Genomic DNA, 13,750 nt, shown 5'->3' with positions numbered 1-13,750 from the left:
AAAACTATTATTTTAGTTTCTAATTTACTATTTCATTGTCACATTGAACCTAGAAAGTGTAGTACAGAAACTCTTCTGTTGTATCATCTCTTCTATACTATGGTAGCAATGACATTTTAAAAACATTAAGAAAAAATAAGTATTCTGCATTATCGTGACATCTAAGGTCACCAAAAGCTTTTATGCATATTTTATAACAGTTTCAATAAACACAGGTATAACAGGCACCATTAAATAATGTTACTATTGAAGAATAAAAGGCTAGAAAAAGCAGTCAAATTCCCAGAGCCTCAAAACACTTTTTAAGCAATGAATTGTTTAACTGAAGGCAGCCAGCCAGCCAAAAGTGGCAGAATTTAACTTGCTGATACTGTGAAACCTAAGTCCAACACAAACACAAATTATTGAACTTAAGTCTTCCTTCCTATTTTTCCTCTCCCAGTCCTAAATGCATGTAACTTAACTAGCTGGAAAAGAGAAACACCATTCCTCATTCTCAAGACTGGATCCCTCTCGTGCCCCAGAGAGCACCTGTAGTCTGCAGGGCTGACATTTTAAGGGCTATATATTCTATGGTTTTCCTCATGCTCTGAATTTCTATCAATGGGTGAACTGAACCAAACGTGAGATTTAAGCACAACTTCCATTCTTCAGTGAACACAAAGCAATTTTTTTCTTGAACAGCCTCAGAAGGACAAATATAAGTCTGAAGTGAATACATTTAATAGAATTTAGTGCTGAGAAATAAACCATTGTCATTTTAACAAGAACAAATGTACAACCAGCTAATAGTAATAAGCCAACAGGCTTAAAAAAGAAAAAGCTATTTTTTTTTACAGAATTCACATAGGTTTCCTTCATGTATTAATGACAGACGGGCAGACCAGACCAAGATTCATGGTCACCTGAAAAGCAGAAGCTAAATCCTTCAGTCTCCTAAACCATCTGAAGTAGTTATAACATACTTTCATTTGCCATTTTGTTTCATTTCATTTGTACGTGCTATAAATTACTGCTCTCACAAGACAATGTTCTAAAATCCTAAACCAAATTAATTTAATAAAGAACTGGATTAGACCCAGCATCAGCAATTCTGCTTCCAAGCAAATCAAGACGTTCTCCAGTCCTAGCATGCTAACTTGTGACAACAGAAGTAAAATTTGCTAATGTGCAAACTGAAGATAAAGTGAGAAAAGTCTAAAAAGCAATCCTCCGGGTTTGCTTAGCAGTTCTTGCATACAGAGCTAAATTTTTTTAAGTGTCAACAAGGAGAAAAATATAAAACCAGAAGCCTTTCCTTTTAATATTCAAGTTACAGAAATCTAATTTAAACAGTCTTAAGCTTAAGATAAGGCAACAGACACGTATAGATCATAAAAAAGACAAAACTGAATTATCTGCATGCACTCAAATGATGACAGCAAAATACTAGTCTCCAACCTGAGGCGGCTGGGGTATGGTGAGGCGATATTCTCCTTGTTTGTCTCGATTGAACACAACCTTCCAAAGGATCATATCAAGGAGGACATTCTGTGAGACATTGCAGTGAGCGGGAAGAATTAAAGAAACTAATGATCATTTGTTGTTAGTGTGCACATTACAAATAAAACCTGAAATAGTGTGTTAGGCATAACTAATTCAGTGCCAGGCAAAATGGAGAGTTTACATTACTTGTCAGTACTTAAGCGATAAACGTTGTCATTCTTAAAGTGCTCACATGAGATTTAAGAATATGAACATGTACTTTAAATCAATAGCGACAATGACCAAAACTGCATCCATCGATACAGGTAAAAATCATAAATACACATTCTTAAGATGTTTCAATACTCTAAAAAACCTGTGAAGCATCGCAGACATGAGTGCTTAAAGCGGTTTCCCCTCAAACCATCTTCAACATTATAGTGTACTTCACGCTGTAGCTACGCTTTGTTCGTAGTTTGTTTCAAACCAGTGACGTTCCCAGAAAAGCTTCAGTGGGGTGGCAAAGCTGAGCCAGCAGCAGGAAGTCTGAAGGAATTCTGGAGGAGCCGTTCCAGATTTTGGAAGAGTGGGCAGAAGTTGAACAGTATGTTCAGTACATCTGGTTGTTCTCATACAGCTGTGTGGGCGGACTCAAGAGCCTTGAACAAATCCGGCAGCACAGGTGTGAACCTGTATCTTCCATCGCCTTGAGCCTACAACTCTGCTTTTTGGACAGATTCCACTTCTCACATCTGACTAACCTCTGCTGTTGAGGAAGGGGATCTGATCAGCCAGACTTTTGTAACAGATTTTGTAATGCTTGTGATTTTATAATACACCAGAATTTTATAGTGCTTTTATAAAGCATTTGCCAACAAATCTTCAGCTTGTTAGATGTTCATTTTTGAAGCTAGTCTGGTTTAAGTATGTCTATACCAGGCATCAGAGTAAGGAGGAACATCTGCTAGGATCTGCCTTCATTGTGCAATATTTTCTATGATCTGGTAGAAAGAATGTGTGTGCTTTGTGAACCTAGTCTGGCACCCACATGGTAGGAGCAAAGCTTTACACAGCATTTCAGAAAACATGTTTGGGACAACCACAGTCAGAAATCATTCCTGTTGTAGAAGCAATTAAGAAACTACATATGATCGTAGTGCGACACAAAAGTGTCAAACTGTGTGGCAAGTGTGACAAAAAAGGACAGATCCAATCCCTCATGTATCTCGTTATTATGAGACACTTAAAGAGGCAATTACGGAGGGATTAGTTTGTTCTGCTGAGAACAAACTATAGGTGATATACCTACAGAGTACCTTGTTAAAAGAAATAAGGAGATGCCACCAGTAGATTTTCCTAGACACTCAGCAGGTGACCTGTGGTACCCAGTAACTCTGTAGTGAAAAGTGTAGTGAGCAGAAAATCCAGCCAGGCACACAAGGACAGAAGGGCAATGAGCTATATTGGAAGAGAAGAAATGAAATAGCCTGCGATTTCTACACAATACATTGGACCCAATGAGTTGGCACCACATGAAAAAGCTTCAGCGAGCCTAGAGTAATATGCTGGAGTTGGATACAGTTCAAAAGGTGGGACAAAAGCAGGCTGAAGTTATGAAAGGTGAAGCGTGTATCGTAAAAAAAAGATTTGGGATTTGAGGATCACTAGACAATGCTTCTGTTGGACACATGCCGTACAGTAAGATAACTTACCTCTCTGTCTAAATAAAGCATTCTACTAACAGTGGAAGACATAGGTTTTAAATCAAAGCAGAACATCCCAAACAATTGATGTCAAGAAAACTAAATTCTATATTACTTCTATTCCACTACTAACGTATGGGCAACAAGGTAAATAGGAAAGTCTGGTTAAAAGGAATATGACAAATCATCCTACCAGTTTTGGTAATGACAGTTAAGTGACTAAAGTGTTGAAAGATGCTAACTCACACCTGCACAGGAAAGAGTGGGTTGGGGTTTGAAATACTGTGTGAAAGCAAACGCTTTGCAATAATTATATTGTTTAGGTTATGCTTACTAGAAATGCAGAAGTTTACAAATTGATGTGGCAACCAACAAGGTCCAGGAGTGGAACCTTATGAACGTTTAAACCAGAGAACCACTTGTCCTTGAGAGACACGTGCTGATATGTGGACTGACACGCTGTACAGACTTTCTACTAGAGCCCTTACGCTTCCAGAACAGAAACATCACAAGGTTGTATAAAAGTCAGAAAGATAATCTGCAGAACAAAGTAATTTTTCAGCAGAAGCTAAGTTTAATTTATTTCTCTCAGTAAAATTTATCACTGGAATGAAAGTTGTAACCACCACCTATTTACATTCCATGTATCAACACAAAGCTCAATTCCAAGGAATAATCTTAGTGCTTCAAGACAGCTGATTTCCCAGACATGGTAATAAAAACATCAAAACTGACTAGAAAAAGTAAACAGGGAAAACATATTTCTATCTAGGAGGTTTGTTTTGAACTTAGCAGAAGACAAAAAAGCCACGATTCTGCAGCTTAACTATTTTGATTCAGTAGCAAAGACAGCAATATGCATAAAAATTAACTTTTAACAAATAAAAAGGAGGCAAAAAAAGAAAACTATTAAGAGTTTAGTAGTACAAAAAAATGAAAGAATTAAAGGGCATAAAGGAAAACTCCATCACAGGTAGGGTTAGAGTAAATATAGGACAACGTAAGAAAGGCACAGGATCTTTAGGAGAGGATAAACTTGTTAACAACAAGGCAAAGGCCAGAAAATTTAATATCTACTGCCATGTTTTGGAAAAGACAAGTTATCACCTATCATGTGAAAACACCGAAAAACATGTTCCAATAGGGAGCAACATAATAGCATATATTGCAAATTCTATTTGGAACAACATTTTGAACACAAAGCCTTGATAATTTTGATCCTTTAATCAAAATTAAGTCAACGTCATCTAAAAAAACTTTGGTTGATTTTATTTCTACTAAGTCATGAATAAAAGGGAAAAAACTAGTCAACTAGAAGAATATTAATGCTGTAGTAATCTTCAAAGGCCAAAATAGTATGATCCAAGCAAACATTACGCTGGTTACCTTGATAGCAATCCCTCACATAGTAATGGAAATACTGACTAGAAGCTGCAGAAAATGTTATACAGTAAAAACAGATAATTGTAGTGTGCAAGCGCTAGATCATGTTGAAAGGCTGCAACCAAAACCCAAATCAGGGTTTTCAGATTGGAAATAAGGCATCAATTTAACAGGAAGAAGAACTAACCACAGGAATAAATGACTGGCTTTGAATCCAGACTCCTTCTGGAAGATATATCTGGATTCTGGAATCTGGAAGATTCTTGGAAACAACATAGGGGTACCTGGATGAAAAGTAGGGCATGTTTTTGCCCAAATTTACTCTGGAATTACAGCAGAAGAGGTCAATATCCACAGTGATGACTTTGGACAAGCTCAGGGTTGGAAAAAGCAGATCTACATGAACATCTCTACTTCTGGACGTGGATCGGATTAGATGAACAAGTTATATAGACCTGTGTTATTCTGAACAATAAGCTGTGTGTGTGATTCAGCTGAATGAAGATGGGCTCCCCTAAGGATTTTATATAGTTGTTTACTATGTTACGTTAGTCTGAACTGAATTAACACAGCAAATAAATATGGAAAGTATTGTCCTATGAAATGGCTGAAATAATTTATAAGTCTTTCAACTTTTCCCCCTTTTTTATAAATTAATAAAAAAAGCTTTTAAAATTACACTTCTAACACATAAAACCTTGATACCTTAAATCTAGCCTACAAGGACTACAAACTTAGGAATACAAACTCAACAAGAAAACAGTGGCCACTTACGTTGGTATTTTGTGAAGAGAGACCTTCTAAACAAGAGACAAACATGTACCCTGAAAAAAACCCCACTTGACAGACAAGCATTTTTTTCCATTTCAATTTCTTACCTCTGTCAGTACGGATACAATTGCATTGAGAATAACAATGATGAGAATTCTTAGGCGCCACTCATATGGCACACACACAAGCTGTGAGAAAAAGTTGCCAGAGGTTAGCAACACACATATGAAGTAAACACACATTCAAAACAGTGTGTGAATAAATTCTCCCTTCTCCCCCAGAAATGCGAAGTTAAAGCTCTAAAGGGGTCAACCTTGCCCAAAAGGCAGCCAACCAGTTATCCCAGGAAGTACAGATGCCTGCATATCTGCTGAATCTTACCTCAAGAAATGTGTCAATAGATTCAACAGGATGCAACATGATGAAGAATATGAAGACATAAAGAACTATCACAGATATAACAAACAGAACTGTAAAAGAAGAAAAAAATATTTTAAATCAGACCATCTCACAATCGAAGTTTTAGACAGTTTTTCCATGTATCATGGGTTCATTACGCCTGGAAATAACCTCTTTTCTCCCTCTAATCCCCGTCCAGGTGGATTTTGGCAATACAAGTTGTGCTGATAGCCATAAAGAGACAGAAGGCCAGACTCAATTTCTTATTGGCTCACTTGTGGAGCTGGAACATATATACACATATACTTCTACAAACAAAGCAACTATTAACACAAATTTCTCCATACAGTTTAATACTTCCCTATTTCTAGCTCTGATTATCAGAGGATAATTGTACTATGCTCTCCTAGCAACACTACGACTGCTGAAGTGGCACAACAGAATTGTAAGCAAGCCATGGATACATAAGTGCAGTCACTTGGAGTTTTACTTGGAACTGCATATAGTAAGAAAGGACTTACAATTTTTGTAGCACGGTTGTCTAAAGGGCTTTCCTTTAGAAAAGACAATTGCCACTATGAGGTACTGAAAGCTGGATATAAAAAACAAAGTTGTGTTTTCATAATTTTTAATGTAATGTTCATCATGAAGAGTCTCATTCCCATGGTGTGCAGAGCTGGTGTTTGTGGCATCCAATACATTACATGCACTACAACATAAAAAAAACATTTAACACTGAGTTAAGGAGAAGATGCAAACAAGGCCTACTTATTAACAAAAGTAATGACAGAACAAATTGCTACAGTAGTTAAAAAAAGCTTATCCTTGAAAATCTACTACAGATAGTAAGAACTCAAAACTGCGTCAGGGACATAGCAATTTTTGTGAATTCTGAGCTTCCAGCTTGTTAGTTCACTACATGAACCGTTTAGAAACTATCACTGTAGATGCAATATTTTCTTACCTGTCTTCGAAGTGTAATTAAAAAAACCATGAAAACACCTCTTCACTTTCAGAAATATGAATTTGATTTACTGGAGCTCTAACAGGAAAACAAAACTTTATAATGTAGAAGAGTTAAAATAAGTCTGAACCATTAATTTTAAATTTCAATCTCAACCGTCCCAAAGTTGAGGAGTCTTCAGACCCTGCAGTCTGGCTCTGACCCAATTTTGCATTTCAGCCATTGGGTAACTCCTACATATTAGTATGCTTTTCACAAAAAATTCAGCAGACTAGCAAGCTGCCATACAGAAGCTTTATTTATAAAGTCCCTAAAGGGGGTCAATAAAGAAGAGAGCAATTATTGCCTATAGATTTCCGATCATTACTGTATCCTGCATGGAGCCACTGAAACACTTACTCAGATTCTGTAGTCCAAGGCTCATACCAGGACTGCTGTTTGACCCAAAAAAACCCGAAGGTTTGGAAAGCAAGGCAGATGATGATCTGAGACAAAACAGAACACAGAAGTGGACCTGAGATAAGACCTGATGGAGGCCTTCGCGCAACAAGCTCCTTCCAAGCAGGGTTCAGACTCACTGCAGAGAAAGAAAAAAAAATTACACATTACATCATTATGGTTTTCAAGAGTTACCCTGCTCACATTCTGTGGAATTAGAATGGCTTGCTCATGACATCACTTTAAAAATTAGTCTAGAACTGCAAGTGTGAAACCACCTTGAAAAGATTATACCTCACTAGAATAACGCCACAGTGCCTTCTACAGGCTGGTTACCCCCAGCAGCACAGGATAGCAGGGGACAATAATAGAAGCCATGAGACTTAAGGAATTAGTAGTGTCTGGCCAAATTCCCTTTGTCTGGCACAAGGACTTACAGCTCATCTCCTCAGTTTTGGTCTGCCACTGCTTCAAAGCAGCAGTTTCTATTAGACTTGAAAATGGAATTCTACTGTTAGCCAGTAAACTGATAGGTTCATATGTGGAATCAAATATTTCACTAGATAATAGTTTTTAAGTATAACATTTTGTGGACAGAAGTTCAACTAAAAATGCAAGAAATCAAAACATTTGAGGGAGATGATGTTGGAACAACTCCTGGTTTGATTCCAAAAACAGTTTCCTCGTGTCAGTAGAGATTTATGATTTTTTGTACTGTGAAGAACTACTTTCCTAAGATCATGCCCGCGACCTGCTTTTTGTATGAGTACATTTCACAAACTTCAGATGAATCTAACTCAGTACGCCGTGGTTTGGTTTTTTTAATGCATATACTGTAGTAGTCGTAACATCTTAACTATATGTCACAGTGCTTACTCCAAAATACTCCATATTAAAGAAAATTTGACCAAGCAAAAACTGCTTTATAAAAAGCCAGCAGGGGTAATTCAGGACAATACTTACTAGTGAAGACAACCACCAAAATGATTGCCAAATCAATGAAGAGAAACTGGAAATCTCCCAAATTGCTCAGGATCTAGACAGAAATCACAACTGAAACATTGGTAATTTCTTCACACCAAGAAACTTCTTACAGTGACATTTCTATGGCATTAATTCTTTAAATTTCACTCTATAAACAAGACAGTCTCTTATCAAACTGGCTTCCTTTATCTGCAGGAGTCTTGAGTACTCTACAATTCATAGATCAATTCCTGAAGTATCAAGGTATGAAACAATTTCCGTTTCAAGATGCATAAGCTATTTTTAATTGAAATTTGTTTGTAATCAAACTTATATTACTGAATATTACAGACCAATGAAATAATAGCTTAGGCACACAGTTCTCTAAACACCATAACCTTACTATGTAGTCATACAGTTGTCAAAATTTCCACCTCAAAGGTCCTTTAATACTTTGCATGTTTAACTTACTCAGAATACAAATTAAAATACAGGATTTCTACCACATGCCATATTGTGAATCCAATCATATTAACAGGAAATACTCCACTTTGCTTTTTCCCCCCGCTCCTAACTCAATACTTGCAGCTGCTCTCTTTTAACCCTTACATAAAAGGAATGCATTGCACTTAAATAAAGTTAGGCTATTTTAAAATGCTGACAGTTTTTAAATAATGGAAAACTGTATTTTTGTTCAATTTATATGCTTATTTGGACTACCCACTGTAGAGACTTTCTATTCACAGGCATTAGTTATTGCCTTTTTTAAATAGATACTACCATGTTTTTCATACAGTTAATATTAAAAAAGCAAAAAATACTAACAATACTTCTAGTCCAAAGACAGTTTTTAGAGTGTGGGTGTTGTGTACTCAGAAAGACTTGCAACAATTTATATTAAATATCTATCAATTTTCAGATCTCTGAATTACGTTGACACTGCTTAACCACAATTAAATACTTACAGAATATAGCAGAGTAACACTGATGTACTGGATAATGCTGTATAATGCCATGAACTTAAATACACAGAAGGAAGTTATTAAAGCAGCACGGCCTTCCCTGTCAAAACAAATGCGATCATGTAACTAGAAAGCTTTCTGTGCAAGCAGTTAAACTATGCTTAGCAAAACGTTAGCTGCAATTAAACATATCAGCAAATCCTTTGACGGACATTAGGCTGAAGACATATGGAGAAAAAGGGGTCAGAATGGTATACTTTCAAGTACATCAAAGTTGTGAGCATGCCTTCTGAACTGAGCCACCACCCTACTTCGGTGTTCTTTATGTGGTTTTCCAACAGAGGTTTTAAGATGAAGGTCTGCTTGTAGAAGCATCTATGAAGCACTCGTTTACTACACGGATTGAATGAACGTGCAGTCAGCCACAGAGTTGCTGACTTCAGAAATGTTTCTGGTTACACATTACTTCACACAGATTTAACTAAATTTTTCTCTGCCTGACCTTTATTCAAAATTATTACCTAACTTCCAATTCTAGAATCAGAAATTGGTCAAACCCTATTTAGAAAATTTGTTTTCTACTTTGTATGGTGCTGAGCAATTATCTGAAGAATTTTACTGCTTGCAATTACATACAGCCTTTATGGAAACTAACATAGTCATGAAGACATCAAATCAAATACTAACGTGTAGAAGCTCACTCACACTCTAAAAAATTAACTTTACATGGACAAAAGAGTTTATAACAAAATACTAAATCATGCTACGGCAAGCCTTTGCTCAGAGTACCTTCAGTAAAGAAACAGAACTACTAAAAATGTATGGCTTGTTCTTTAATTCAGACTGGCCTCCTACAGCATCAAACATATACTAACATAGGGTATGCAAAATGAGTTACCCAGCCACATTTAAGTTCACAGTAAGTGGCATTACCTGATCAGCTTTGGCACGCAGGAAATACTAGGTGTCCTGGAAGTGAATGGTGATGCCACAGAAGCCTCAAGTTCAGACAAAGATATACCACCATGTGCCCTCTTTAGCGCCTGCCAGTTAAGATTGAAATAGAGAACATTTTAAAACTTGCTTTCAGCTGTAAAATTTAACTGAACAGTTCTGTACGGAAAATAAAAATATACTTACGCCACAGTCATTTGCTCCATCTCCACACATGCCCACATAGTAACTATAAAAACCAAACAGATGTCACATTCTGGACCATTCCCTAATCATAGTCCGTTCAGCTCATTTCATTAAGTATGTCTATATTATTTGACTTATTCAGGGTTTGCATAATAATGAGTGATCGTTAATGCTGAAAGCAATTACTGTTCCCATCATACATATAAGGAAGTAGACAGAAAAGTAACATGACTTAGCCAGGTCAATCAGACCAATACGGTTATCAGCCCTCTATCATTCCTGGGTGGTCTAAAGCACCTTTGCTCTAGGCAAAAAGACTTCTGTAGTATTTTGAATAGCTGCAAGGCCTGACACCGACAGACAGTATACTGAGCATATGTGAACAGAAGACACCCCATTAATACTTCTTTAATTAGAAGACATTTGATGGGTTTGTTTATTAAGCCAAGCAACCAGATTTATAAAGTATCTTAGTCAGTTTAGTAATTCATCATTTATAACTTCATGAAAAGTCTGAAACTTTCACAACTAGCCAGCAGATGGTACTACTCTCATTCCTGCTCAGCTAATAGGCTGATTTACCAACTCAGGGAAGTTATATTAGCCCAGCCTTTTTCATTTGGCAAAACAGCTAGCAGCATACATAATTTTTTCTCCTACCACACCGAACACTGTCAACCCTCCCACTTTCTATGCTTAAGCAAATACTTACTCTACATTTTGTAAAGCTTCCACCAACTGAGTTTTCTGATCAGGCGCCATGCGAGCAAACACAGTGCCATGTAACACAAGCTGGAAGACAGAAGATTTCTTAATGCTCACAGGGCAAAGTCTGCTCACCATCAAAAGTGCCCATACTCAAGTAAAATGCTCACCTTGGGTACCAGGTCCTGAAAATGCTCCAAAATCACTGCAAATGACTTTCCATTCATTGCAAAATGGTATTTGGTCATCTGGAGATCTTCAAGGCTTTCGTGGACCAATTTAACTGGAATATCCTACCAAAAAGCAGTTTAATACTCTAGCTGTAATGTATTTACACAGACACCTTGTAATTTCAAGCTAATACTCAGAGGGGTATTCCTAGAGATCCTACACTAGAGGAGGTTTCTAAGAATGTTACTTGAAAGAAAACACCATACAACGATAACACTTATTTAGTAACAAGAAAATGTGGTTTAATGTTTCAACTACAAGCAACTAGAGCAGTCTAAACAGATTGAAATATGGAAAAAACTGTCTCCTGCACAACTAAAGTGTCAAATGTCGCACCACAGTTGAAAAACTAGCTCCCCCAGCTGTTTTACTACTCTTTGGTATTTTAAGATCTGAAGGTTAACTAGTACATCAATTTTGATTTGACAACAGCAGATTTGCTACTTAACGGAGTAAGATAAAAAGAAAGAAACTCAACAGTAAAACTAACTGCTTACACTCTAAGGGCATAATAATGCCCATATTACCTCTGAGTTTATGGCTGGTGATGAACTAGTGCATTTTGCGAGGGTATCTGCATAATGCCAGTTGATCCTGGCAGCCTGCCCATCCTTTGGAGGTAGTGCTTCAGCAATAATAACCTTATCCTGAGGTAGAATCATTCCACAGTCTCTGGCCACAGAGATAGCAGTTAACATGTTATCCCCTGTTAAACAATTGCATGTAAAAACGTTTGAGTTAGAAAAGGATCAACAGCATACACCGCTATTCCACATAAGAGAAAAGCTAACAAAGGCAGTTTTAAACTAGGAGGAGAACTGCCTAACAGTGACAACCTTAGGGCAACAAAGTCTACAGACAAAATTCAAAGTCTAGCCCGTTAAATCCCTCCCCTGCACTAGCATCACTAAAAACTTTGTATGCTTCTTTCAGCCACAAAGATCTCTTATTGACCAACTCTAAAATCAGGCAGAAAATATGGAGCCATTTAAAGTACTGATTTTTAAACATGGTCACAGATCATGCAAGACAAACAACCAGTTGTATTGCTAGCCTATCAAAACACTCCTCTAAAGTTGCAATACCTGTGATTTAAAAATCACACACGCATATTGCATGCAGAACACTGAGCACATATACCTAGCCCACTTAGGGGAACATAAAAAGTCATTCTTTCAAAAAAAAAATGCATTACAAAGTGACTTATAATATAATTAAAAATGGTAAGGACCCTCAGGAGGTCATCTAGTCCAACGTCCTTCTCAAAGCAGCGTCAGTTATAAGATTAGACTGGACTTTTACCTCATACGATTTGGAAAACCTCCAAGGTTTTTCACCCTTCAATTCAGTACAAAGTAACTTGTGCATGGAGCTAGGCAGAGGAAGCTATGAAGTAGAATTAACCCCCATGCTGGTTTCTGATCTCTGACTTACCAAAGCAGCCTTCACTCAAGAAGAAACAGATTGGTGTCTGAATATTCTCACAATAGTTTTTAAACTTCCCTCTTGCTATACATACAGTGTAATCTCAGCCTATTGACACTAAAATTTTACTTCATACACAACAATTAAAAGACTACCAAAACCAGATGGATTTTTATCTTTTTGAGTATGAATGTTTACATGCTAACCTGTAACCATGACAGTGCGAATGTTGGCTTTATGCAAATCTTCAAGTACAGCAGGGGTTTCTTGCTTTAGCTTGTTTTGCATTATAATTAACCCCATAAAATCCATGTTGCTTTCAATAGCATCTCTGTAGAAAAGGAGGCAAGGAAAAGAACAATTATTAGATGTAGCTTAAAGAGCCTGATTTTCTGTTTATCAAAGTAAAAGGAAATGCTTATTTTTAACCATTAAAAGTGTGAAGAATTTGCTTTATAAAAAGTGATCTGAGATATATCATCATTAACATTCATTTATACCTATTTCCCTTGTTTTAGTTTAAAACCAGTACGAGAAAATGTTTTTTCCTCTCAAGCACAGTTGTTTAGTTTTTTCCACGAGCATTCTTTCTAAAAGAAATTACATTCTCAAAAAGAAAGGTTATTGCTAGAAAAAATGCTCTGAAACTAATTGCATTGACAGCCAAATTTTAAGATTTGTTTAGAATGCAGATCTCTAATTTCCAAATTAGCTGAACCTTAACTTACAAAGCTACCAAATTATGTTACCAAGGCTAGTAAGATTAATAGACATTAGCTAATTAAGTAAAGCGACTAATTAACTTTGTTTTATGTGAAAGTCAGTGTATTTACAGGTCTAGGGTAGACTGCTACTGTAGATTTTCACACCTGAAATTGGAAAACCCATTTCCCTGCTTTGTACTGTTTTGCAGCTGATACAAAAGAACAGAGTCAAAGTTGGCATTTTCATAGCGATGCTACACTTTCAAAACACTATGGAAAAGATAGCGTTATCCACAAAACTAGGACCAGCTGAGAAGTAATTAACAGGAAATGCTACTCTTTGAAGGAAGAAACCTTTTTACCTTCCAAAGCTTTCTGGCAAGCTTTGCAATGAGAAAATGGACATGCTGCTTATATAGCAGATGAAGAAACTAAATCAAACAGGCACAGGAGGGTTTCCACTACATGCCATGATCTTTAATAGACAAACGATATAAG

The 13,750-nt window shown here is 36.7% G+C and overlaps 1 protein-coding gene across 3 annotated transcripts in view; it reads right to left on the bottom strand.

Moving 5' to 3' along the window:
* The window catches only part of ATP13A3 (ATPase 13A3), a 62,083-nt gene that overhangs the window by 4,474 nt on the left and 43,859 nt on the right, over positions 1 to 13,750 (bottom strand). For 2 of the 3 annotated variants that reach the window (XM_075158406.1, XM_075158405.1), the window contains exons 21-33: positions 12,755 to 12,879; positions 11,651 to 11,829; positions 11,063 to 11,185; positions 10,900 to 10,979; positions 10,188 to 10,230; positions 9,981 to 10,090; positions 9,051 to 9,147; positions 8,086 to 8,158; positions 7,084 to 7,261; positions 6,242 to 6,429; positions 5,703 to 5,791; positions 5,429 to 5,509; positions 1,441 to 1,530 (exon numbers count right to left, since the gene is read on the bottom strand). In XM_075158406.1, coding sequence (XP_075014507.1) covers positions 1,441 to 1,530; positions 5,429 to 5,509; positions 5,703 to 5,791; positions 6,242 to 6,429; positions 7,084 to 7,261; positions 8,086 to 8,158; positions 9,051 to 9,147; positions 9,981 to 10,090; positions 10,188 to 10,230; positions 10,900 to 10,979; positions 11,063 to 11,185; positions 11,651 to 11,829; positions 12,755 to 12,879 — 1,456 coding nt within the window. The remainder of the gene's footprint in view (positions 1 to 1,440; positions 1,531 to 5,428; positions 5,510 to 5,702; positions 5,792 to 6,241; positions 6,430 to 7,083; positions 7,262 to 8,085; positions 8,159 to 9,050; positions 9,148 to 9,980; positions 10,091 to 10,187; positions 10,231 to 10,899; positions 10,980 to 11,062; positions 11,186 to 11,650; positions 11,830 to 12,754; positions 12,880 to 13,750) is intronic. The other variant, XM_075158407.1, reaches the window with a different exon arrangement.

This window comes from Calonectris borealis, chromosome 9, assembly GCF_964195595.1.
Source record: "Calonectris borealis chromosome 9, bCalBor7.hap1.2, whole genome shotgun sequence".
Classification (NCBI taxonomy): Eukaryota; Metazoa; Chordata; class Aves; order Procellariiformes; family Procellariidae; genus Calonectris; species Calonectris borealis.
The sequence above is the reverse complement of the archived record's forward strand: the minus strand, read 5'-3'. Positions and strand labels throughout refer to the sequence as shown.